Here is a 27,281-nt window from a genome sequence, read left to right as displayed (position 1 = left end):
GGGTCCTCAAACCTTTTAAACAGGCGGCCAGTTCACTGTCCCTCAGACGGTTGATGGGCTGGACTATAGTTTTTTTAAAAAAAAAAACTATGAACAAATTCCTATGCACACTGCACATGTCTTATTTTGAGGTAAAAAAACAAATGGGGCTAAAACACCCGGTGGGCCGGATAAATGTCCTCAGCGGGCCGCATGTGGCCCGCAGGGCCGTAGTTTGAGGATGCCTGGTCTAGAGAGACCAACTGTGAGCAGAGTGTCGCCTCCCAGGAAGAGCTTTCGGGAACGGGCGGAGCTAGGACCTGAGAGAGATGCAGGGCAGAAACTGAGGTATCCACAGACCTCACAGAAAACACCTCACAACCAGCTGTTGTAGAGTCCTCTCTGGCTCATGGCCATCGCAGGTGTGCCGGCAGACCCTGTGCTCCACGGGGAGTTTGATGCTGACTTTTCAGAGGCAGACCACCAGACCTTTCTTCTGAGGCACCTCAGGGTGGACTGGAACCTCCGACCCTTCAGTTAGCAGCCAGGTGTGCTAACCGCTTGCGCCAACCAAGGATCCCAAACTAGTTGCCATTGAATGGATTCTGACCTAGGGAGTCCTGATGTGTTTCAGAGTAGAACTGGGCTCTACTGAGTTTTCAATGGCTGAATCATTGGGGTACATCACCATTGGGCACCCGGAAATGGTCCCCTGCCAGAATGAAGCTCTCCTATTTCAGGGGACTCTCAGGCAACCTCCAGCTCCTCAGAGGCACACCTTGAGAGAAAGCAGGTGCTCGGGAGCAAACAGAGAGGGAGGGAGGGAGGAAGGGAGGGAGGAAGGGAGAGAGAGAGAGAGAGAGAGAGAACGAACACGAGAACAGCATCCTGGCCCACCAAACTTCAAGAACGACATTCCCGCGTGGAACAGCCAATGCACGGAGAGGACTGTAGGGTAGGCCGCACCACAGGACACGATGTCCCCTTACTGACCCACAGCGCTATAGGGGGCAGCACCAGAGACACAGTATGGGAACTGTGTCTGTTCTGACACCCCCTCCCACCCACCTACCTAGGGAGTGAAACAGAACAGCAAGGGGAGCAAAGCAACAAAGTCTCAGAGGAATTCTGAAAATAGATTTCCGACTCCCAGTTGTGGGTGTGTGTGTGTGTGGGGGCAAGCTTGGCACTGTATCACACCCAATCGGAAAAGGGTCAGCAGACAGACCTAGAACTATTCATAGACTATTAGTTTTTAATTTCTTTCATGTCTATCTACGTAACGTAGGGAGGATAAACAATCCCAAGGAGAAAACAACAGGACCGACGGCTCTACGGGGACAGGGAGAGGAGGAGCTGGAGGAAAAGAAGGGGGGAGCCAACAAACCCAGGGACAAGGAAACAATGAGATCTAAAATCGAAGCGAGCAGAGCATACAATGCCTGGTGAGTTTGATCAAGTGCAATGTAACGGAGAGTAAGCACAGAGAGCCAAATGAAGGTCGAACATGATAGTGGAATAGGAGGAAAGTAAAAGAAAATAAGAGGAAAGAACTCGGAGGCAAAAGACATTTATAGAGGTATGAACGTAGGCATATACATATGTGAATATATTAATATATAACATAAGGCTATAGGTCTAAGTACATATATTTATAAGTGAAGTATTAAGGTAGCAGACAGACATTATTAGGTCACTACTCAGGTCCTCCCTCAATGCAAGAACTTTTTGTTCTAACAACTTGGCATTCTGTGATGCTCACCTTTCCAATCTGATCGCTGAAGACAAAATGGGTACATAAGCTAATGCGGTGAAGAAAGCTGATGGTGTCTAGTTATTACAAGATACAGCGTCTGGGGTCTTAAAGGCTTGAAGGTAAACAAGCAGCCATCTAGCACAGAAGCAAACTAAGCCAGCATGGAAGAAGATCATACCGGCTTGTGTGATCATGAGGTGTCCGTGGAATCAGGTATCAGGCATCAGAAGACCCAAAGCCCATCTGTAGACAATTGGACATCCCCTCACATTAGTCACAAGGAAGGGACGAGCCAGCCAGGGTGCAGTATAGCACAGACAAAACACACATTCCTCTAGTTCTTTAATGCTTCTTCCCCCATACTATCATGACCCCGGTTCTACCTTATAAATCCAGTTAGACCTGAACATGTACACTGGATAGATAAGAGCTCTTGACACATGGAATCCAGGACAGATAAACCCCTCACGAACAACAATGGAGTAGCAATCCTGTGAGGGGAAGGCGAGAGGAGGGGGAGAGAGGGAGGAAGGGGGAACCGATCCTAAAGATTGACATACAACCCTCCTACCAGGGGGGTGAACAACAGAAAAGTGGGTGAAGGGAGACAGCAGACAATGTAAAATATGACAATAAAAATAACTGATAAATTATCAAGGGTTCATGAGGGTGGGTGGGTGGAGGAGGGAGGGGAAAAAAGAAGAGCTGATACCAAGGGGTCAAGTAGAAAGAAAATGCTTTGGAAATGATGATGGCAACATATGTATAAATGTGCTTTGTACAATTGATGTATGAATTGTTATAAGAGCTGTGAGAGCCCCCAATAAAATTATTTATTAAAATTAAAATGTATGGATTATTATAAGAGCTGTAAGATTAAAATGTATTGATTGTTATGAGAGTTGTAAGAGCCCCAATAAAATTATTTATTAAAATTAAAACCAAAAAGAAATCTCACAACTCGTCTTAATATGATTAGACTACTGAATTATATGATATTGAGAGGACACCCTAAAAACCCCGGACTCTTCCCCCAGCTATGTATTTAATTTGTTTTTAACAAAACAACCTTATCACCTTCAAAGTACTCTCCATTACATTTAACACATTTGTCAAATCTGCAATTCCATTCTTCCTTTTTAAAAAAATCATTTTATTGGGGGCTCATACAACTCTTATCACAATCCATACATACATCCATTGTGTCAAGCACGTTTGTACATTGGTTGCCATCATCATTCTCAAAGCATCTGCTTTCTACTTGAGTCTTTGGTATCAGCTCATTTCCCCCCTTCCTCCCCACCCCACCTCCCTCATGAACCCTTGATAATCTATAAATTATTATTTTGTTATGTCTTACACTGTCCGACATCTCTCTTCACCCACTTTTCTATTGTCCATCCCCCAGGGAGGTGGCTATATGTAGATACTTGTGATCGGTTCCCCTTTCTACCCCACTTCCCCTTCCCCTCGTGGTATCGCTACCCTCAATATTGGTTCTCATTATCTGTCCAGGAGTCTGTCCCTATGTTTCCAGTTCCTATCTGTACCAGTGCACATCCTCTGGTCTAGCCGGATTTGTAAAGTAGAATTGGGATCATGATAGTGGAGGGGAGGAAGCATTAATGAACTAACTAGAGGAAAGTTGTATGTTTCATCATTGCTCTACTGCACCTTGACTGGCTTGTCTCCTCCCCATGACCCTTCTGTAAGGGGATGTCCAATTGCCTACAGATGGGTTTTCGGTCTCCACTCCACACTCCCCCTCATTCACAATCATATGATTTTTTTGTTCTTTGATGACTGCTACCTGATCCCATCAACACCCCTTGATCACATAGGCTGGTGTGCTTCTTCCACGTGGGCTTTGCTGCTTTGCTTGTTTATCTTCAATGCAATTCCATTCTTGGAAACATTTTTCAAACTCATCTGTTTGGATGGCTGATGGCACCTCCCTCATTTTTTCCCTTCAGCTCTTCTAAGTCATCAATTCACTGTCTTTTCATGTCCCTCTTCATTCACAGAAGCAAAAAGAAGTCGCAGGGAGTGAGGCCAGGTGAGTAGGGTGCATGGGGCAAGAGAGACATGCTGGGTTTTTAGGTTTTTGCCCAAAACTGGCTGCACTGAGATGGCTGCACGAGCAGGTGCATTGTCATGGAGGCAAAACCAGTCCCCCATCTGCCACAAATCAGGCCTTTTTTGTCACACACTGTTACACAATCTTTTCAGACCTCTAAATAGAAAGCTTGATTAGCAGTCTGCCCTGGTGAAACAAACTCCAAATGCACAATCCCTCTCACATAAAATAAATAAATAAATAAATGGGCATCACCTTGACCTTTGACTTGACAAGCTTTTGAGGGGCAAGGTGGCGATGGCGTCTTCCACTGGCTTGATTGCTGTTTGCTTTCAGGGTAGTGAGAATAGCCCCATGTCCTATCACCAGTAATGACCTTGGAAAAAATGTCTGGGTAGCTTTGGAGAGATGTTCTTTCAAAGCACAGTTTGTGTCCACTGGATGCTCTTTTTTCCTGGTCAGTCAGAACCCAGGGCACAAATTTCACAGCTACCCTTCCCATTCCCAATTCCAAAATTCGCTGAACTGAGCTCCAAGAGAGTCCAGAGAACTTCCCCATCTCTTCAATGGTCCCTCATCGTCGTCGGTCTTCAAGCACAAGTGAGCACATTTTCATCTGTTTGGGAAGTTGACAGGCGTCCAGAATGAGGTTTGTCATCAATTGACATTTCATCGTTTTTGAAACGAGAAAAGCACGCCTCGTACACTTGAGTTTTTCCCACAGCGCGGACCTTGTGAGCTGTGTTCAACATCACTATAGTTCCTACCTTATTTTTCCGGTGCACGAAACAAAATTTCACGGCCACACGCTGTTCTCTTAAATCAGCCATTGCACAAAATGAGCTCCAAGCAAAACTGCTTTTACAAGAAAATTAACTGTGACCAGAGAACCTTCCCAGGCAACGTCACTGGGTGCACTAACTCAGAGAGTTGCTCAATGCTCACCTAGTGGTAAAAAAGCATACTACAAAAGCCCCGCCCTGTGGAGCTGTTTTCTGGGTTTATTTTTGTTTTGTTTTTTTTGGTACCCTCTCATATTTTCAACCACATAAACAAAAGATGTCATTTCTTTTTGTCTCCATAAAACATTTCTGGGTCTATTATGTTGTGTATATAAAATGAAAAACAACTCACTGCATCAAGTTAATTCTGACTTACAGTGAGCCTATAGGACAGACTAGAACTACCTGCTCCTTAGGCTTCTAAGACAAAACGTCTTTAGGGAGCTAACAGTCTCCTCTGTCTCTCAAGAAGCAGCTGGTGGGTTTGAACCACTGGCCTGGTTGTTCGCAGCCCAATGCTCAGAGCATAACACCATCAAGACTCTGGATTAAGTAATAGCAACAATGAAAAAAGAAATGAGAACGAGAAAGAGTTCCTGAATATCAAAAACACTACATTGTAAGTAACTGCCACACAAAAACAAAACTCACAGCCATCATCAATTTTGACTCATCTAGACCCAATAGGACAGGACAGAACTGCCCTGGTGGGTTTTTCAGACTGTGTCTTTGTGTGAGTAGAAAGCCTCCTCTTTCTCCTGCAGAGCTGGTGACTCTTTCAAACTGTTGATCGTGTGGTTAACAAGCCAACGTGTAGCCCACTATGCCGCCTGGAGTCCCTTTGAAAGTAAACACACAAGAAATAAAGGACACGCAGAATTATAAAATCGGAATAATTGAGGAACTATAAGAAACTGGTAGGGGAGCAGGGGGAGGGAAAAAAGAGAAGCCGATACTGTGTTAGGCTGGATAAGAGAAACAAATTCATGCACACACATATGTGTATATGAAAGAGATTCATATATAAGCGCAACTGAACAATGAGAAAACATCCCAACCCAGTCCAGTCCAAGGCCATAAGTCCTATATTAGCCCATATGTCCGATACCAATCTATAAAGTCCTCTTCTGACTCATGAAACACATGCAATGAAGCCAAATGCAGAAGATCACAGGCCAGTGGGTAGCAAGTCTTTGGATCCAGTGTCACTGGAAACATCTCAGCGCTGGCAGGGGTCTCTCTGTGGCTTCTCTGGCTTCCAAGGTCTGGTTGCGTCCATGTGGCTTGTTTTCTTCAATGTCTCCCAGGGAGTAGCAGAGAGGGAGGTGTCGTCTACCTCCCAGGAGGAAGTATCAGATTTCCCAGAATTCTCAGGAGAAGGCCATGCCCACAGAAGTCTCATTGGCTATCTCCAAATTGGCAGCCTAGACTCCGCCCCTGTACTCTTCATCCTTAAATTGACACCAGATTAGGTGACTCCCACAGATACCAAGAGTTCCATAGAAAAAAAAAAGTCTAGAAAAGAATGATGGCAACATATGTATAAATATGCCTGATAACATTGATGTATGATAAAATTGAAGGATGGACTGTTGTAAGAGTTGAAAGAGCTCCCAATAACATGATCTTTTATTTTATTTTTTTTTATCTTTTAATAATAAAAAAAGATAAGATACAGTTGAGGATATTTCTAAGAGTATAGACTAAAAAGCCAAAAAATAGGAAATATGAAAGATTGTATTTAGCAGCATGGAGGAAACCACACACAGGTTTACCATTCATCAAATAGCTGTTCCAGAAAGGCGAGGGCAGATACATAGCAATGAAAAATGGATCCAATGATTCAGAGCAAAATTCCCCAGAGCTGAAGAAAGTAACACTTTCATATGACAGAACCCACTGAACGCTCGGCAGAATAAAAAAGATTCATAAGCGAGCATAAGTGACGTTTCAGAACTTCAAGGGAAAAGAGATGTCGTAAACATGTCTGGCAAGAAAAAACAAAATACTACCCGCAAACCGAAACACCAACCCAAACTCCCTGCCATCGAGTCAATTCCGGTTCCAAGGGAAGGAATATGAACTACCAGCATTAGCTTTTAGCTTGTAAAGCCCAAAAGGTCAGAGATCTGTATCTTTATAAACGGAAAACCCAAGCACTGCCATTGATGTGATTCCTATCGTAAGAACCCTGGAGAACAGAGCAGAACTGTGCCCTGGGGTTTTCAAGACGGTGCGTGCTTATGGGAGCAGAGAGCCTCGTCTTGGTTCTGTGGAGTGGCTGGTGGGGTTTGAGTCAGCGACTGTGTGGCTGGCAGTCCAAGGCCTAACTCACAGTGTCTGTCACCACGGCTCCTTTATCTCGTCAGACAACCACATCGCTGTAAGTGCTGGCAGCACGTTTTTAAATTATTTAGAATCAACACATATACTTAAGCGTAGGATGTAATCAACAAAATGTCTAAAAACCACCTCTCCGGGTGGCTAAGGTGCAGCCTGGATCGCCAACCACTTTAATTAAAGTCCGGGAGGCAACTATGAGAATGAAAACCAACTGCTCTCTGTAGATGGGACTGGGACCATTTCAGCTATTGGAACTGCTGTTAGGCAAAGAGGGAGGGAAGAAGCGAGGAGGAGGAGGAGGGAGGAGGGAGAGGAGGAACCAACAGACACGGCACAAGAACCAGGCGTCTCAGCCTTGGCACTAATGTCATGTTCGGTCAGCTCATTCCTTGGTGTCACAAACCCTGGGGGCGTAGTGGGTGACAATTAGGCCGCTACTCTCAGAGCCAGCGGTTCCAAGTGACCAGCCGCTCCACAGGGGAAGATGAAGCTTTGTGTTCTCATGGAGGCTTCCAGCCTCGGAACCGCACGGGGTGGGGGACCGCTCTACTGGGTCCCGAAGGGCTGTTACAGGATCAGCCTGATGGCGACGAGTGAGTCCATTCTTGGTTGAGCAGCCCTGGTCACGTGATGGTTCAAGTCCGAACGATGGGGCTGCTTGCTTGCGGTCGCGATTCAGAGCCTGGGAAACCGAAGGGAGCTGTTCCACGCTGTCTTACAGGATACAGGATCAACATGTTGGGATCCAGACAGCAGCCGGGGGCTGCCTTGTTGAAGGAGCCCAGGTGGCACCCACCACCCACCCACCACCGCCACCACCGCCCCCTAGCACAATTCTCACTTTCTCCCCAGAAGCCATGGTGGCATCAGGTGGCTGACCCCACGGTGAGCAACCCCCTGCACCACCAGGGCCCTTTCTGATGTCACAGCGAGTGGCTAAGAGTGCCCAGCTAGTAAGCGAGAAGGGCAGGGGGTTGAACCAGGCAGATACTCTGCAGGAGCGCGACGTGGCGGTTTCCGTCTGTCAGGATTTTACAGCCGGGGGACCCCTTTGGGGCAGTTGGACCCGACAGCTGTGGGTTTGGTTTAATTCTTTGCCATGGGAGTTGGGCTATGGTGTGTGGTAGGTTGTTTGGTAGCATCTCTGGCCCTTACCCACTAAATGCCGGTAGCGCCCCACCCAGTCATGACAGCCCAGAATATCTGGAGACACTGCAAATCTCCCCTGGGGAAGGGACCCCAAATGCCCCCAGCCGAGAAACACTGGAATAGAAGTGCCCTGTGTCCTAGTCGGCCAATTGCTGGAGCTGCCAAGAAAAACTCACCACTTGGACTCTGTGCCTTGTAGATGAAAGTGCATGAAGTCTTTAATTAAAATCAAATGCACGCATTTTAATTACAGCCCCGGAGAGGAGCCCATCAGGCCTTGCCTTACGGAGCTCGCGCTAACCTTTCGGATTTGCTTCGGACAATGCCAAAAAACGTCAGAGTGGTTAAGGCTTCACGCAAAAGTTGGAAGGGCCTGCTGGCAAGCAGCCAGGATCTTGGCAACTTCTTCTAAACCAGAGGAAATACTTCTCTTATTCTGAACAAAGGGCGGGAAAGCCCAGCCAAACATCACCCCGGGCCGTAGGCCCAAGTTTACTTCAGTTTAGCAAATATTTGTGCATGTGCTGGGGGTTCTAACGCGGTGAAAATAGGGCTTGTTTTGCATACAACTTTCCTCTAGGTCTTCTTTGTTTGTTTGTTTGCCCCCCCCCCCCCCCCCCCCCCGCCTAGTTCTTTAATGCTTTCTTCCCCCATCATCATGATCCCAATTCTACCTTACAAATCTGGCTGGACCAGAGGATGTACACTGGTACAGATAGGAACCAGAAACACAGGGAATTCAGGGCAGATGATCCTTTCAGGACCAGTGGTGAGAGTGGCGATACCGGGAGGGTGGGTTGGAAAGGGGGAACCGATTACAAGGATCTACATGTATCCCCTTCCTGGGGCATGGACAACAGAAAAGTGGGTGACGGGAGACTTCGGACAGTGTAAGACATGACAAAATACTAATAATTTATAAATTATCAAGGGTTCATGAGGGAGGGGGAATGGAGAGGGAGAGGAAAAAATGAGGAGCTGATACCAAGGGCTCAAGTAGAAACACATGTTTTGAGAATGATGATGGCAACCAATGTACAAATGTGCTTGACACGACGGATGTTTGTATGGATTCTGATAAGAGTTGTGTGAGCTCCCAATAAAATGATTAAAAATAAAAAGGCTTGTTTTGTTGTGTGAGTTGCCGTTGAGTTCATTCTGAGATCTTTTAAATGTCATGAAAGGAATTAGTAGAAATCTATCTTTTTAAGAGGCCTGCTTTGTGCACTTTACAGATTATCTGAACATATTGTACAAACGTGTTTTCCACAATGGATGTATGTATGGATAGTGATGAGCTGTATGAGCCCCTAATAAAATGATTAAAAAAAGAAAGAAAAAGAAAATATTCATTAACCTCCTAAACCTGGTCTGTCTACACAGGAACCACATACGGTCAAGCCCCTGAAGAGCAGATTGTATGTTAAGTGTGAAACACACACCGGATTTCAAAGGCTCCATATGAAAAGAGAAATGCTACTATCTCAGTATTTATTCCGGCTACGCTTTGAAACGATGTCCAGACTGGTTGAAATAAAATCCACGCCTAATTTTGTTTCTTTTTATATTTTCAATGTGGTCACTAAATTTTTAAAAAATCATTTTATTGGGGGGCTGTACAATTCTTATCACAACCCATCCATCCATCCATCGTGTCAAGAACATATGTACATTTGTTGCCATCGTCATTCTCAAACACTGATTTTTTTTTTAAAATGACACATGTGCCTCACATTCTATTTCTGTAGGACAGTGCCGGTGTAAGGTCTGTCTTTCTGGTTAGCATGCTGCTGTTAACGTAACAGCATTCTGAACATAGAACACAGAGCTCATGTTCTAGCACTACTGCTAGAAAGGTGGTTCTGTGGACGTGGCTGGGTTGTGGTGAACTCAAGGCGACCCCAGTGGGCTTCAGCTTACAGCCCGACTTGGGCACGTGCTGTGTGGTCCCCCTGCAGCAACTCAGCCCTCTGAGCTCCAGCCGCCCTCAGGATCATGCCGTCTCGCACACACAGAACTTGCCTACGTTCACAACAATCCTGGAAGTGCCTGGTTGGATCTGTTTTTGAACTTTCAACGGGAAAGTTTCTTGAGGCTAGCTCTTGGTTTCAACTTGGATTTTCAATTCTCCTGACCAATTATGGCTATTTAGCCATAACCACTGTTGGAAGCGCTCTCTCACTTGGGGTAATCAACCAATTTTTAGCTCGCAGCAAGGGTCTTTTCAACTGGGCTGAACTATATGAAGCCATCTAGGCACAAGCCGCAGGGGCTTTGCGCTTCGCAGCCTGAAAGACTGCAGCCATCCTCACATTTGTGTGGTGTAGTAACTGCTTCCAGGTCAATACCAATGGCTTTCCCAACAAAGACCCCTGAAGAAACCAAGGCTCAGAGAATGTACTGCTGACTGACCCTGTCACAGGATAGAGACCCACGTCTTCCACGTCAATTCTAGAGCTCTTTCAGGTACACCCCACTGCCTCACAGGTGCGACTCTTGTGCTTGTAGCCACCTGAAGAAGTGTCTGAAACACACAACGTTCTTGAAAAGTGGTTTTTAAATAGTACTGTTGCTAGGTGAATCTACAGAAATAGTAAGTGGGTTCACAGTTTCTTGGGGTTATGGCAGAGGCAGTTGGGGGGAAGCAGGTGCTACTAACAATGAGTACAAGAAAGAAAAAAATCTTCTAAAGTTGACTGTGGTGATGACGACACAACTTTTTTTATTTGTTTAAAATATTGAATGTGTGGATCACATGTCAGTAAAACTGTTAAGATTTTTAAAATAATGTTGCACTTATTGAATTGCGGATGCTGAAAATCTCACAATAAAATACTGTTTCTTTTGAAATTTTGTTTCATTGTTGTTGAAGTGAAATGTTTTTCTTATTGAATGTGAAGACGTATGTACATGGACTCCCGTGCCACCAACCCACTGGCCTTCGCTGGTCCTGGGGTTCAAAGAGTGCGAGCGTACAGGAAGAGCAGAGGTGCCCACGTGTGGAAAGGGGACCCACTTAACACACTCTTTCTTCACACACTTTGATGCTAAAAACGAAGACTTTCTGACAGGACGCTGGATGAAATTGGTACCCACGCCCAACCATGACCAAGAAAATGCTTCTGAAAACCCTCAATTCTTGGAACTCTGCTTCTCTTTTGTGGGAATGAGTAGCAGGAGGCTGGTGTGACACGTCAATTAGCAACTATTAGAAGAAGTGAAAAATCTCCATGGGGTGATTTCAAAAAACAGTACAAAACCTTATTTTGAAAATGCTCTATCAATATATATATATATATAAATATATCATTCTCATTCCCACAATATATATATAATGCTACTCATTATATATATGTGTGTGTGTGTGTGTGTGTGTGTGTGTGTGTGTGTGTATCAGAGGGCTTCAAAAGTTCATGGGAAAATAGAATAGAAAGATCACGTAATTCTTTCACAATCTTTTCGAAGACTCACACACACCCCTGCCTGCCTGTGCACGCACGTGTGTGTATGTGTAAAGGACAAATATCTGAGGCTCTTCCATTTCACAGAGAGTTCTCAATTAATAATTAGAAACCCAAACTGCACAGGAGCCAAATTTGCCTGAGAAATGCCACTACAAAACTCAGCTTCTAGCATCTGCCTGCCACACACCTGCCTGCCACACGGTGGACCCTTGACATACAGTCGTCACGTTAAAAATGGTCTCAAAGAGGTTACAGTATTTGGGGTGTATTTAGGCCACACAGCTAGTTATTTGACATAGAGTGGGAGTTAGGTTCTTGACTACTACTGTTGACAAACTATGTCCATCTCTCCAATTTTACTCTATACAATATAATAACTACAACTCATTTTTATACATCCCCTTGTTCTTTTACATACAAAGTGTTTTGTGACTATTTTTGCTTTATTGGACACAAATCTACTAAAGGGCAGAGATAATACAAAATCAGATGCAGAGAAGAATTTTTTAATGTGTGTGTGTAAGCTTCTTAAAATCACTTTATTGGGAGCTCTGATAGCTCTTACCACAATCCATCTATCCACCCACCGTGTCAAGCATATTTGTACATATGTTGCCATCATTTTCAAAACGTCATCATTTTCAAGACCAGATAAGAATTTTTAAATAGCTCATTTCACATTACAAATGATCTAGTGCCACTATTTTTAGATTTTAAAGGTCTGTATCACATTCAAACCTGCTTTCAACCTACAAATGAATTTTTTTTATTATAAATTACCGGTGGGTGGGGGTTTACACTTCAGGTCATCAACTTTACATTCAACAGTTTCAACTACTCATCAACCTCCTCAGCAATGACCCTTCCCCCACTCCTAGATTTCTCTTCTCTCTCAGCTGAACATTTAGATGAGCTGGTGATTGGTGATTGCTGGAGAAGCTATGCTAATTTGAAGGGTATTTTTCAGACATCTGCTCAGGGCCAGACACGATGCTAGGCAGTTTTTACTGCCATGCTGCTTTTCAGGGCCCATACAACTCTTATCACAATCCACACCTACATCCACTGTGCATAAGCACGTTTGGACATACATTGCCCTCATCATTCTCAAAACATTTACTCTCCACTTGAGCCCCTGCCATCAGCTCCTCATTTCCCCGTTCCATGCTGCTCCTAACACCCTTTAAGATCTTTCCAACAACCTACGACAAGTCAACCTTTGCTTTGCTATAGTTGGACTCCAGCCTGAGCCCTCAGTGCGATAGAACCACTGTCTGACACCGACGACGCCTGATAAAGGACCCGCTGCGGCAAATGTTTGACAATCAGGCAGGGTATGCAAATACGGAGTGACTTAAGGATTAAGCACACCCTGGCTGTGGTACCAGCAAGACCTGGGAAAGGCTCCTCATTGGCTGTGCTCTCATAGGCCAGTTACTTAACCTCCCTGAGTTAGCTCATTTGTGCAAGTGACCTTGAGCAATACATGGTATGAATACTATTGTTATTGGATGTTGCCAAGTCAGTTTAGATTCACAGTCATGCCTGTGACAGAGTGAAACCGCCCAGGGTTTGGAACATCGGAAGCTTCATGCACACAGCATGCCAGGTCTTCTCCAGCAAAGCCACTGTGTAGATTATCAGTTCTTTTCCCCTAGAGAGCCATGGGTGAGTTTGAACTGGTGACCCTTCAGTTAGCAGCAAAGGGATTAACCACTGTGTCACCTTTCATCCACTGCCACTGAGTTGATTCTGACTCATCCTGACAACCTCATGCAGGGTTTCTGAGACTCAATCTTGAGGGTGTCAGACAACCTCTTTGTTCTTCCTGGGAGTGGCTGGTGGGTTTGAACCATCGACCTTGTGGTTGACAGCCCGATGCCTAAGCCACAGTGCTACTAGGGCCCTTTTTCCTCAGGTCTAGTTAGTACTAATAGCATTGCTGAAGGTTGGGTACGATCAGTGCTGGGACTTACGGACTGCTCGATAACCATTATAACAGGAGGAAATAACAAGATGACAGTGTGACGGTGAAGGCAGTAGTGCTTGCTTGGGCCCAAAGGCTTCCTTATTTAGCTCAACCAGGTGAAATGTCTAGAAGGGATAGAGCTTTTGGATAGTTATTTTTTTTTTATATTCTGGCTAACAAATGTCAAAAAAACAATGTGTTTTTCAAAGCGTTGTGGTTTAAAGTAGTTTTGAAACATGAATCCATTTCAAAGTCTACAAGAAGACATAGTTTCGCATTTCTTATGCTCAATGCGCAGTCCCTGCACAGCTTCAGAGTCATTAGATGATTTGCTGACGGGGACAGATCACAGCTGTAAATACAAAACTGTTAGGACATGTATGGTGAAGGAGAAACAAAACATGAATGCTTATTCAATTATTTGCATGTAATTATTTAAATGTGTAAGGAACTCTGGTAGTGGAGTGGTTCCCTGTTTGGCTGCTAACCTCAAGGTCAGCCGTTCTGAAAGAAGGGGCTCTAGTAGAGCCTACAGCTACCGGGTCGTAGTACCCCATCCTACAGGATCGCTATGCATCAGAACGGACTCCGTGGTAGTATGTCAATGCATAAGCGAATCTTTCTTTCTCGTAAAAAATATAGCATTAATAAAACCCTCGTTCATTTGAGGTCCCTGCCAGGTTCTCGAGTTTTTTCTGTCTTATTAGTTCGTTAATTGCACAGAAAATCAATTTACCAGCTCTAAGATCGTGTGCTGATAAAACAGTTTAACAACATTTTCTCTAAGTCGTTCGATATTGTCATGCGCTTCGGAACAGTTCACTCACAATCGCGACGGGGTCGCTGCTGCGGGTGGCGGCCAGGCTGAACTTCTTCAGGTGAGTGTTGGTCTCCAGGGCCTTGGCAAATTCCTTCAGGGTTGGAATGGGAATGTTCTAAGATGGGAAAGACACAGGTAGTTGAAAGACCGTTCTGCAGCTCCTCGATCCCACGCTAAAGACCCACGACAGATAAATAACTTGTATGTTTAGATGGCGAGGGCCACGGTACCTCTAAAAGATGCTCACGGCCCAGCGGCCTGCGACTGGGCTATTCTGAACCAACAGCACCACTTACTGTCCAGTAAGGGAATCTAACACAATCTGCCCCAAGCCATGAACTTTTCAAGGGCCTCACATGCATGTGAAAGCTGGACATTGTGTAAGGAAGACTGAAGAAGAATCGACGCATTTGCAGTACGGCGGTGCAGAAGACTATCAAAAGTCCCGCAGAACTGCCAGATGAACAAACAAATCTGTCTTTCAAGAAGCACAGCCAGAGTGCTCCTGAGAGCAAGGCTGGAGAGACTTCATCTCATGCCCTCCGGACTTGTGATCAGGGCGCCCAGTCCCTGCAAAGGATATTCTGCTTGGTCAAGTCGAAGGGCGGCAACAAGGAGAAAGATGCTTGAGGGGATGAGCTGGCACAGTGGTTCCAGCAATGGGCTCAGACACAGGAACAACTGGGGGCTGGCACAGGACCGGGCAGTGTTTCCTTTGGTGGCACACAGGGTCGCTATGGGCCAGAGCTTCCCGGTCTCATTCAGAACGCACGGACTCAAGGGACCCGAACACAGCAACAGCCAGATGTGTCAACCTGGCCCTGCCTTGCTTGTGTCTCTCCCCAAGAAGTGACTCACACAGACACGGCCTCCTGCTTCTCTCTGTCTTCAAGGCAGACTGAGCTACTGGCCATTGTTTTACTACGCCATGCCCTTTACCTGTGTGTTCTCTTTGCTTGGATTTCCTCTAATTCCTGTCCACCTTTCGAGATACATCTGAAATACCACTTCCTCCTCTCACTGCCATGGAGGCATGCTGACTCATGGCGACCCTGTAGGATAGGGTAGAACGGCCCCCGTGGGTTTCTGAAACAGTAACTCTTTACAGGAGTAGAAATTCATCTTTCTCCCAAAGAATGGCTGGTGGTTTTGAACTGCCGACCTTGTGGCTAGCAGCCTAACACATAGCGCAGTATGGGTTCCTTTGCCTCTCCTAGGCAGCATTAGAAGTTACCCACAGTAAGGGTTTATCATATACTGCTGTATATAAGTTAATATATGATAACGGTTTATCATATGATACTGAAGTATATACCGTATATACTCGTGTATAAGCTGAGTTTTTCAGCACCAAAAATATTCTGAAAAACTGGGGTTCAGCGGTACCCCAGCAAGGTGTAACATCTCGCTGTCTTCCCCCCACCCCAGGAAACAGGACAAGCGCCCGTTATCTTATCCTTCAAAGCCCCGCTGACACTGCAGGACTTTGAATGTTTGTTTACTCACATCTACCAATCAGAGCCGTCCTATGGCGTGTATCTTTGAATAAGCCTTTTAAAGACCGTGTGGGAAGGATGTGGCATGAATGGATGTCATCTGGTCAAGCCCGACTAACAAAAGGAGGAAATCTCATGAAGCCTGACAGAGTTAATAGCAAAGTGGGTTCGAGATGCATGGGAAGACATTCCAGAAGACATGGTGCGACATGCCTTCCAGAAATGTAGTATTAGTAATGCTATAGATGGCAGTGAAGACTGCGCTTTGTATGAAAATGACAGCAGTGATGGTGATGACGGCGATCTCAGTGAGGACAGTGTCTATGATGACCTCACACCAGCTGAAGCTCTGCATTGGGATACGGATGATGATGAGGAATCCAGTTTTGAAGGATTTTAACTCTTTACATTTTAGCTTGGTTGCTGATTGAGCTCAGGGAATAGTACTCTTAAGGTATCATTGTTGATGCCTTATTGTTTTTGTTGAACCTATTTTCCACTTACTGTGCTGGTTTACTAATGTTAAATGACTTGTTGTCCTTTTATTTATGTTTTTTATTTAAAATAAATATTTAAATACATTACCCCACTGATGTCTCAATTTTGAGTCATTTTATTTTCATTTGTTTTGATTATTGAAACTCAACAATAGCTTCTGCATTTTCTACCCTAGGCTTATACTCGAGTCAATCAGTTTGTCTGGTTTCCCAGGTAATAATTAGGTGCCTTGGCTTATACTCGGGTCAGCTTATATTCGAGTATATATGGTAAGTTAATATATGATAAGGGTTTATCATATGATACTACAGTATACAAGTTAATATATGTTTCTGAGAGTAAAGACCACACGAACCTTACGCGTCTCTGGGTTGCCTTTCTACAAGTCAGGGGAGAGAAGTACAAGGCACAGCTCACCTTGGACATGAGGCCTGGCTGTGCTGCACACTAGCTCTGTGACCTACTGCCACCTTAACCTTCTTGAGTCCCATTACGGATGCTGTGAGAGGCTGTCTGTGGAACATGACAAACGGTGAGGACTTGACACTGTAAGAGTCAGATGCTGGGTGGAGAGCCCAGAGTGACAGGAGGCAATGATTCCTACAGATGAGCGGGCCGGCCATCTCCGGAGGACTCTCTCCGTCCCTCTCTCTTCATGCGCTCGCTACCACTTCTCCTCTGCCCACAGCGCCACGTGTGCCAAAACGTGCCCTACGCGTTTCCGACAGACTTAACAGCGCTGCTGGTGGGCCCCTTTAATCAGAGAAAAGGACACGGTTCGTTTAAACTGAAATCCGACATGAAGCAGCAGAGTCGTGGACTTTGAAAGGCCTGTGAATGTTTCTCAGTCTTGTTGGGAATTTGCTGTCATTCAACTCCTAACATAAGCCAAACCCTGTGCTGGGCAGACAGTGTCCTCCTGCCAGATGCTAAAGTCTTGGAAGAATAGAGCCATAACCAGATCTAAAACCTAGTGGTGTGTGCCACCCGAGGTACAAAATTCAACGGATACAGACACACCGCCCTCAGCCCTAACTCACGGTCACCAAGTGCACTGTGATTCATAGAAACCCTATATAGGGCTTCGGGGGCTGTACATCTTTACAGAAGCAGAGTCTCCTTTTTCCCTGATGGAGTGGCTGGTGGGTTTGAACTGCCAGACTTGTAGTTAGCAACCAATGCTTATCCAACAGTGCCACCAGGGCTTCTTAAACGAAGAACAAAGGGACAGCAGCAGCACCAGATCCAAGATGGCGGCCAGCAGGAGGTTGATGAAGCTAATTTATTGACTTGGCAAGGGCTTATTGTTCCTGAAAACCCTCCCTATGATAAGGGGGCCTTCAGAATTGAAATCAACTTTCCAGCAGAGTACCCCTTCAAACCACCGAAGATCACCTTTAAAACAAAGATCTACCACCCGAACATCGACGAGAAGGGGCAGGTCTGCCTGCCCGTGATTAGCGCTGAAAACTGGAAGCCAGCCACCCAAACTGACCAAGTCATCCAGCCCCTCATAGCCCTGGTCAACGACCCCCAGCCTGAACACCCACTCCGGGCCGACCTAGCCGAAGAGTACTCTAAGGACCGTAAAAAATTCTGTAAGAACGCCAAAGAGTTTACAAAGAAATACGGGGAAAAGCGACCTGTGGACTAAAATCTGCCGTGGCTGATTGCAGCGAGTGTGAGCGGAGACCCCAGCAGTGCATTCAGACCCCCTCCCCCGCAAAGCAGGACTCTGTGGAGAACTGACGCACGCGCCACCGCCCGGCGTCCGCTTGTGGCAGTCACTAACTTTCTACAGTTTTCTTAATCAAAAGTGGTCTAGACAGCCTGTAAAGAAAGAATTAAACTTTACCATGTTCTCCTTAAAAAAAAACCAAAAAAACCAAAGAACAAAGCAAGGGACATTTTCATCGCGTGTGACAAAAATTACTGGACAGCTCATGAGTAAGGAAGCGCCTTCAGTGAGTCTCGAATCCTTTATCTTTATCCCCTCTTTAACTTATGACCCCCCCCCCCAGGAATAAAACTCAAGAATGTAGCTAGGACAGTGTTTTTTTAAAAAAAGTATTTCCAAAGCCCATTCTCACTGCTACCTGCTCCATTCTAACTCATAGTGACCCACTAGGGAGGTGCAGAGCTGCTCCCACGATTTCCAAGACTATAAATCTTTTCAGGAGCAGGGAACCTGGTGGGTTTGAACCACTGATTTTGTGGTTAACAGCCCAGTGCTTAACCTGCTGTACCACCAGGGTGCCTTAAGTATTTCCATAGCAGATAGTGAATACTCCCACTCTATCATTCAGTGACTACTCACTGGTGTCCCAGGTAATCCCCCGGACCACTCAGACTTCTCATGGTCCGGCACCTAAGTAGTTCATGTCTGGCAGAGCAGAGTTTCCAGAACCTGGTACAGCGTCCTGGTCTGGGTCCACTCTGATTCGTTAGTGCCCACGCCACACTGATTGTCTAGCACTTGACCTATCATTGCTAATGATCATACAACGTTCAATTCGATGCTGCTGCTGCTCGGTTCTCCTTCTCAGTTGGAGCCCTGGTGGAGAAGTGGGTTATGCACTGGGCTGCTAACGCCAAGGTCACTTCTTGAGAGAAATATAAACTTCCTGCACCCGGAAAGATTTAGATTTGGAGATCCTAAGGAGCAGTCTATCTGGATCTATTGGTCTCTATGAGTTGGAATCGACTGAATGGCAGTGGTCAGTCAACAGCAAATTCTAAATACTTGAGGCCAGTGTCAAAATTCAATTCAATTGGGGGAAAAAATTGAGGAACTGATACTAAGGTCTCAAGCAGAAAGGAAATGTTTTGAAAATGATGATGGAAACATAGGGACAGATGTGCTTGACACAATGGATTTATGTAAGGATTGTGATAAGAACTGTAAGAGCCCCGAATAAAATGATTTTTTAAAAATTCAATTGAATAAGCTTCCAATTTGTCATTGGAAAGATTAGGCTTAGAGTTCTAAATAACCGATTCCCAAACTTGTGTAGAAATATATAATTAAATTTTAAACTCCCCAAACCGATAAGCCTTTATTTCCCTGAGCTTTAATTTCTTTTATCTGGACCTGTCTCTTGTTATAAGGAGCCTTGTGGCACTGTCAGCTAAGCTTTGGACTGATAACTGAAAAGTCAATGATTCTAACCCACCCACCACTCCAAAGAACGAAGAGGAGGCTATCTACTCCTGTGCAGGTTTAGTCTCAGAAACACTATATATAAGGTTGCTATGAGTCCACTCAATGGCAGTGTATACGTGTGTGTGTGTGTAGGCAATCTTTGTTACAAAAAACCGGGCACGAGTGTATAGGTGTGGGATGTGGGGATCATTTACTCATCTTATGATGAAAATGTTTCTTGCATTGTGATTTCTTTGAATAACATCATTGCAAATGTACAAAATCAACAAACATTGAAAATGTATCATTATTATTATTTAACTTCAATTATTTATCATCCGGATGACATTTGAGAACTGGGAAACAATAACCTAATCCCTTGAAATAACGATGTGCTCTTCTGGTACAGCCCACTGAGGTTAACAACAGCAGGTTCGCTGGCAAAGCATCTGAGGCTTAATACAGCCATCCTTCTTTACCCGGCAGACTTCTTTGGAACCAGCCTTTCAGAGACGCAGATGAAGAGGAATGGAGTCAGTGTGAGCAGGGCGAGAAAGCACTCACAGATGGAGGAACCAAAGCATCGTCAGCCAGTTAGTTTAGGAAAAGAAACTAACTGAGCAGATGTATCAGTTTAAACTCGGTGCAGTCCCAGAGACAGGAGCTGATGAGTCATCTGCATGCAGGAGTTGGCAAAATGGTAAAAGAGCCAAGGGATCTTGTAAGAGAATATGCACTCTACAGCCTAAAACTGCCCTCTTGATAGCATTAGGAAGCTATGTTCCAAAGATCTTCCTAGCTGATCTACACATTAGAGAAAGAAATAGGGAATGCAGGAGTTACCGGTACTTTAGATGGTTGTCTTTAGATAGCAATGAAGAGATTAAGTGATATTAAACCCTACTGTACATTTAAAGAGAAATGGAACACTCCTTAGAGTTTCCTTTTTCAAAAAATGAAACCTCACACATACTAATAAGCTCTCTGAGAAAAACAAAAGTTGAGGTTTTAAGAAATATGTATCAGGAATATTTTACATAATGACTTTGACAGTCAACCACAGTAACGCTTCTAACAAAGTTATTTCCTCTGCAATCCTTGGTGTGGCCCGCTCTCCCTGTCTAAATGCTTCTATGGAAAATAAGTCACTCTTGAGAACTTAGTAGTCTTCCCGCATAGGGCTGTTAGGGAAAGAAAAATAAAGTCTTTCGTAAGAAGCCGAGGGGGGAAATGCTGTAATTGAACTGCATCCCACAAAATACATACTGAAATTCTAACCCTTGTCCCTCTAAATATGACCTTGTTTTGGAACAAGGTTTTTTGCCGTATTAATGAGGTATATGCTTGTGCATGTGTTTGTGTGTGTGTGTGTGTGGTGGATCTTAACCCTGACCATCTCAAAGATAAAAGGATCAGAACAGACAGAGACACACACAGGGGTGGGGACAGAGACCACGAAAGGAACATGTATACGCCTAGGAATGCCCAAGCCCAGAAACCTTGGGTTACTGACAAGAAAGGAATCAGCATACCTGACCTGCAAAGTCATTCTGATTCCTGAGTTTCAAAAACTGTGGCAAAAAATAGATGCTTGCTCTCTTAAGCCTCTGACTATTGGGTCAATGTTATTCAGGGGAAGATAACTAAGACGCCATGATGCCATGATAACACAAGTCATGTGTATATCCCCTTTTTTTTAAAACCCACTCCTTCTTTGGATTAGACCATCTTGCCTCCAAAGCAGGAGCTGCGAAGAACTGACATAGGTGTGGAGCTAAGAGAAAGCAGAACATCGAGTGACTGGCAGCCATCAGACGCCCAGTGAGCTACCTTAATGTTGTTGAGGTTGACTTCCTGCAGGCTGGGATCATTGGCCTTCATCTGCTGCAGACTGGCTTCCACGTTCGTGGGGTTGGGAGGCTCCTCAAACACCGGCTTGACCTTTTCGCCTTTGACCACATCTAAAACACAAGTTGCCTTTTCAGAAAGCACAGGCCGGGGCTCTGCTCACCCAGTCCGAGAGGACTTCCCCCAACCTGACATTTCTTAGATCTCTTTGAGGCCAACCATATCAACGAGAGAAAGCTCTACTCTATCCTAAGCCAACCAAGGAAGAGAGTGGCTCGAGTTACAGTTTGGAAGCCTGATGTTTCCCCATCACAGTGGGAAGTGTCCTTGGTGGAAGGCACCTGGAGCCAAGGTGCCAGGAGGCTCTGCAGCAGACTCCCATCCCAACAAGAGCACTGTCATTGTTGCTCCGGGTGGGCCTCTTTCTGATGGGACCAACCAGAAAGCCATGGGCTTGAGGCACCAAAGGGCAGTCATACAAGTCTCCTCTCTCCCTCCTCTGCTCCCTTTCTCAGGCCTCTCATCCCCTGATTTCCATCTCAGAGCTTTCTTTTTGAGGTCAGTGGGAGAAAAAACAACAACGGATTCTCCAAAGCAGTTAACAGAAAATATTTGCAGCTCATATAATTACAAGGGTTAATATCCCAGTGCACACAGAGCTTGCTTCAAATCAATGAGAACCAACCCAATTAACGATGAATAGATGATAAGATCCGGAGAAACGCTGTCCCCTTAACCCATTACTATAAATGGTAAACCCTGAAATAAAACCTTGAGTCATCATGCTCTCCATTCAATTAGCAAAAAAAGTACTAAGAGATAAGGTTGAGATTTGTCCACAGTGTGGAGGGAAAAATCATCCTCCCCCATTATTGGTGGAAATACAGAGTGGTACAAACTAAACAGGAGGATTTGTCACTAGAAAGCATAGAAAATTTCTATCTAGAGGTCCAACCTATAGGAGAAGCAGCAGGAATAGAGGAAGATGGGCATTATTCAGGTATGTTCACGGACGTATTTAAAAACTTGAATTTAATGCGTTTAAACCAATGGGTCTCAACCTTCCTGAAGCCGCAACCCTTTCATACAGTTCCTCATCTGGTGGTGACCCCCCAACCATGAAATTATTTTTGTTGCTACTTCATCACTGTCATTTTGCTACTATTATGGGTCAGGCGACCCTGCAAAAGGGTCATTTGACCCCCAAAGGGGTCGTGACCCACAGGTTGAGAACCGCTGCTTTAAACAAACACAATCGCTATCAAAGTGAAAACGGCCTGTAGATTATAGCATAATCATATTTTTTAAAAACTACATAGTGTACATTAAAAGAAAGGAGAGGCTAGCCTGTGTGTACTAGGAAGAGATCCAGGATTTGGGGGGAAAAAGATAAGTACAAGTGCGTATACATGTGCAAGTCTAGAAGATTACACAATGAGACATCTAATAGGCAGCTTGTGAGCAGTCCAAACATTGTCCTTTCAAACTAGCAAACAATGGTCTCCAACAACTGATCATAACCAGGGTTGTCCTTTCCACCACTTCTCTAAGTCTGCAGAGGCCTAGGAAGCCAGGAAGAAACAAATCAATGGCACTCATTATGTGGGCAAATTATCCGTTACGGGTGATAACGGCATGGCACGATTGACCCTGGAAGCTTTCAATGCCAGCTCCGAGGCTTTAAGGCTGTAATTCTCTCTGCTTCTGCACTCAAAGGTTGTTGCATCTCCTAAGTCTCTACCACAGAAAATAAAACCTGGTTCACCTCAGAAATGCTGCGATTCTCTGCGGGCTCTCAAAGCAGCTGGCTCACCAAACCCACTGCCACCAAACCCATTGTGCCTGTGAGGGGCCCCAGCGGCACAGCAGAACTGCCCAGGGGGCTCCAAGGTAAGCAGTCAGCCACATCTTTCACCCAGGGAGCAGCTGGTGAGACTGTACTGCCGACCGTTAGATCAGCAGCTGAGCACTTTAATCCTTGTGCCACCAGGGATTCCTACCCTACCTGGATCACACTATATTGAAATGATCTGTCCCCACCACCAACAGCCAAGCTCCCCTGGAGCAGACACCATCTTGTTTATCTTTGTACCTAAGCCCAGGTCCAAGAACCCCCTCCTAGTGCAGTGGGTTAAGAATTGGGCCGTGGCTTGAATCCACCAGCCAGTCCACAGCAGGAGCGTGAGGCTGTCTGCTTCCATAAAGACCTAGAGTCTTGGAAACCCTATGGGACAGTTCGACACTGTCCTGTAGGGTCACTTAAGCATTGGAGTGGACTCAATGACAGTGGCTTGTTTGGTCAAGTCTAGAATCTTACTGGCTCAGGGCAGGTATCATCTAATAGATGACCGTTTCCTGAGTGAATACAAGCATCCAATCCACTGCATGCCCAGGAAGGGCGGCCATCAAAGACAGTGACCAGGAACTTCCTGTGCCAGCCAGCCCACGTTAGTGTGTCTTTCATGTTCCTTGGGGAAAGTGGGTTTTCCAATCCCAGCTTCAAGCACTCATTATTGAATCTCAAACTCTCTCCGCGAACCAGAGAGCATTAAGGCATTAAAGGCCTCTGATTTGACGTGGAAGCTTGTTATTAGCAGTCTATCTGTTGAGTGAACAGACCCAACCAAGAGGCTGGGCTCGGGACAAATGACTGGCACGCATAACCCAGCCAGATGGAGCGCCCCCTCCCAATCCCCGCCCCCCTCCACCATCAGCAATCTGTTCTGGTTTGGCTGCCGGAGCCCACTGATCCTCGGTGAACTGACAAAAATCCACCTTGGAAGCCTGCAGGATTCACCCGGAGGCCGTTCTGCAGCCCCCCCACCCACCCCGAGCATGCATCCCCCATCAACTTACTTCGCACGGCTGCTTTGCCACTTTCTGTGCTGGGCGTCTCTTCATCGAACTTGGGGTTGTTGAGTAAATTGTGCACCCCAAGAACAGCTGCAAGCAAACGCGCCCCGGGCGCGGACACTGAGACCAGGAAAGCATGTCACACTCTGAATCCACCCCTCTCCCACCCCGGGAACAAATCGTCGGAATATCATCGAGAGGAAACCCCTACCTCATACAAAGAAAGTCTCCAGCCCCTCCCTTTGACTTCAAAACTGTGCAGTAGATAGTTTGAAAAGTTCGGCATCTTTTTTAAAAGAGTCCCTTCCTAAGGCCATCAGCAGTCTTCTGTACCTATGCCCATGAGACGACTTAGTGTCTGTAAGAACAAAGTCCATTGAATTATGCCGCCTCGCCCCCCACAGCTTACATCTCCATGACTCTGCTCCTGTTTCTCATCTGCCAAACAAGAGGGCAGGCCCGAGTCTAAGGGCATTTTAGTACCTGACACTGTACAGAGGGCTGCACCTTGTACATCGCTGAGAGATCAGCAGCCCCTTTCAGCGCCAGGCTCCCCAACTCTCCAAGCCCAGAGGAGCTGTCCTCCCCCCACCCCAGGAGCCTCTCAGGAAGGGAAGCGAGAGACATTGAAACGTTACTGTCAGGTATCTGATCGGACATAGCAGAATGGTCTCACAGGGTTTCCCGGGCTGCACATCTCCATAGAGGCAGGCTGCGACTCTTTATGGAGTGGCTGGTGGACTTGAACGGGTGACCTGTGGTTAACAGTTGGGTGCTTAATTGCTGCACCACCAGGCCTCCTTTTTTAAACAAAATTTTAATAAATCATTTTATTGGTGCTCTTATAGCTCTTATAACTATCCATCTATCAATTGTATCTAGCTCATCTGTACGTATGTTGCCGTCAACACTTCTGAAACATTTTCTTTCTACTTGAGCCCTTGGTATCAGCTCCTCTTTTTTCCCCTCCCTCCCTGGTAATTTATAAATTATCATTATTTTCTTATCTTACACCGTCTGCTGTCTCCTTTCACCCACGTTTCTGTTGTGCGTCCCCCTGGGAGGGGGGAGGGCTGTATGTTGAGCATTGTGATTGGATCCCCTTTTCTCCCCCTTCTCCCCCCACCTTCCCCATGCCCTCATGGTATTGCTATTCTCATTACTGGTCCTGAGAGGTTCATCTATCCTGGATTCCACGTATCGAGAACTCTCATCTGTCTGTACCAGTGTACATGATGTGTTCTAGCCGGATGTGTAAGGTGAAACTCAGGTCATGATAGTGGGGGGACAGGAAGCATTAAAGAACTAGAGGGAAGTTGTGTTTCGTCGGTGCTATACTATCCTGTACCACCAGGGCTCCTGAAGCCAGAGGAGCACACCGAGGAGACATTGTCAGTCTCTTGTACTAGATGGCGACTGCACCAGGGGGCAGCACAGCCCACAGCAAGCACACTACACTGAGCAGGCAGAAATGCTAAGTGCCCAGACTCCCCTTTGCTATAGAAATTCTAGGTCAAGGAACCCAGACTAGATAATCGTCTACCAACAGGTGGCCAAAGAGTGCCTCTGGAATCCTCCTCGGTGCTGCTGCGTCTACACATTGGGAGAAGGGGTGGAGGCAGCCAGCCAGCAAGTGGGAGGTCAAAGAGTGGGGGTAGTCTGGCTGTTTGAATCTTGGCTCTGTATAAACCAGTTATGTGACGGGGAAGTGACTGAATGCCAGTCAGCCTGATTCCTCGTCTTATAAGCAAATTCCCTACCACTGAGTTGAGATGATTTCGTCTTACGGCAACCTTAGGGACAGGGTAGAACTGCCCCTGTGTGTTTCCGAGACTTTCTCCCTGGAGGGATAAAACTTTCCCAAAAGTTCATGGGAAAAGTCTATTATCTTTTTATCCCAATTTTCCATGAACTTTTGGAAGTCTCCTTACATGTGCTCTTTAGCAATACGGGGTAGATGGGTTCCTATGGGCCAGACACTAAGTGGTGTGCAGATTCTTATGCCTAACTTAAGAATCTGTCAGTTGGCTCAGGAATTTTCTGGGAATTCAAGAGCAGCCCTGGAGTTATTTCCAGTAGAAGTCACGAGACAACCTTGGGAGGGGCGGTGACAGTCCAGGATCCTTGCACAGTAACTACAAATCCCTAGAGGGTGCGGATCCTTAAGTACTTGCTTTAACCGAAAAGGTGGTGCTTCTGAGGTGCGTCAGCAGAAACACCTGACAACCAGCAGGTCCTTGGAGGTCACACAGCTGGAAGCTTCTGGAATGCACGACATCACCTGACCCGCTGGGGGTGGGGCCTGTTGATTACAAAACCTAGACAAACAGCAGCTGTGACGGATCTTCACTACTGGATCCAGGTGCTTCCTCACCTGCGGTGACCTCTCCTGGGGCCTCAGGACACGGACTTACTACCGACCACCAACCGAAATTAAAGCACCTCTCTCCTTGCGGTGACCTAATGTCCCTCTCGGGGACAAAGCTGACACCCCGCTGGGAGGAAATACAAACGTGCAAACATGCTGGGATCTGCAGGGAATCTCTCTTGCAGGACACACGTGGAGTAGGAGAAAGTCTAGGTCATTTTAATGAGTAAGCTTGCCTTTCAATACGTCTGCTTTTTTTGGTACCGGTTCAGTTTTTTTTCTATCTAAAGGTACAATCGTTTCAATACATAATGAATATTACTACCTGTCGCTCTCATGCATGTTATGTATTATATAATTTCACCTAATTATATTGTGTGATCAATATGATTATTATTTGCTCCCATTGTTAGGGGCAGCCAGGAAAACATGAGCGCATTGGACTGACTAGTGAACAGGCTGCGAAGTATGAATCAAGCTGGCATGAGTGACAACGGGGGGGGGGGGGGGGGAGAGAGGAAGTGCTTTGGGGGGGGACTCTGTGATGACATAGCTCCTGATACAGCATCAGCGCTGTCATTTCATCTTTTCTTCACTCTCACTGTCTACCCAGAGGTACCTTGGAAGGACGGTCTGGTGAGCTACTGCTGAGGCAGTAACTACTGCAAGTCCGTGGGGCCCCGTTCTGCGGCGATACACTTGGGGCCACCGGGAGTCACAGGCGGCTCCATGGAAAG

General features: G+C 45.8%; 1 protein-coding gene across 1 annotated transcript in view; it reads right to left on the bottom strand.

The window, feature by feature from the left end:
- Positions 1-27,281, bottom strand: part of TMOD2 (tropomodulin 2) — a 70,341-nt gene that overhangs the window by 22,012 nt on the left and 21,048 nt on the right. Inside the window, exons 5-7 of the mRNA XM_075532046.1 lie at positions 24,180-24,266; positions 21,306-21,436; positions 14,347-14,454 (exon numbers count right to left, since the gene is read on the bottom strand). Coding sequence (XP_075388161.1) covers positions 14,347-14,454; positions 21,306-21,436; positions 24,180-24,266 — 326 coding nt within the window. The remainder of the gene's footprint in view (positions 1-14,346; positions 14,455-21,305; positions 21,437-24,179; positions 24,267-27,281) is intronic.

The sequence above is a fragment of the Tenrec ecaudatus genome, chromosome 14, assembly GCF_050624435.1.
Source record: "Tenrec ecaudatus isolate mTenEca1 chromosome 14, mTenEca1.hap1, whole genome shotgun sequence".
NCBI lineage: Eukaryota > Metazoa > Chordata > Mammalia > Afrosoricida > Tenrecidae > Tenrec > Tenrec ecaudatus.
Note: the sequence above shows the minus strand (reverse complement) of the source record. Positions and strands in the feature narration are given on the sequence as shown.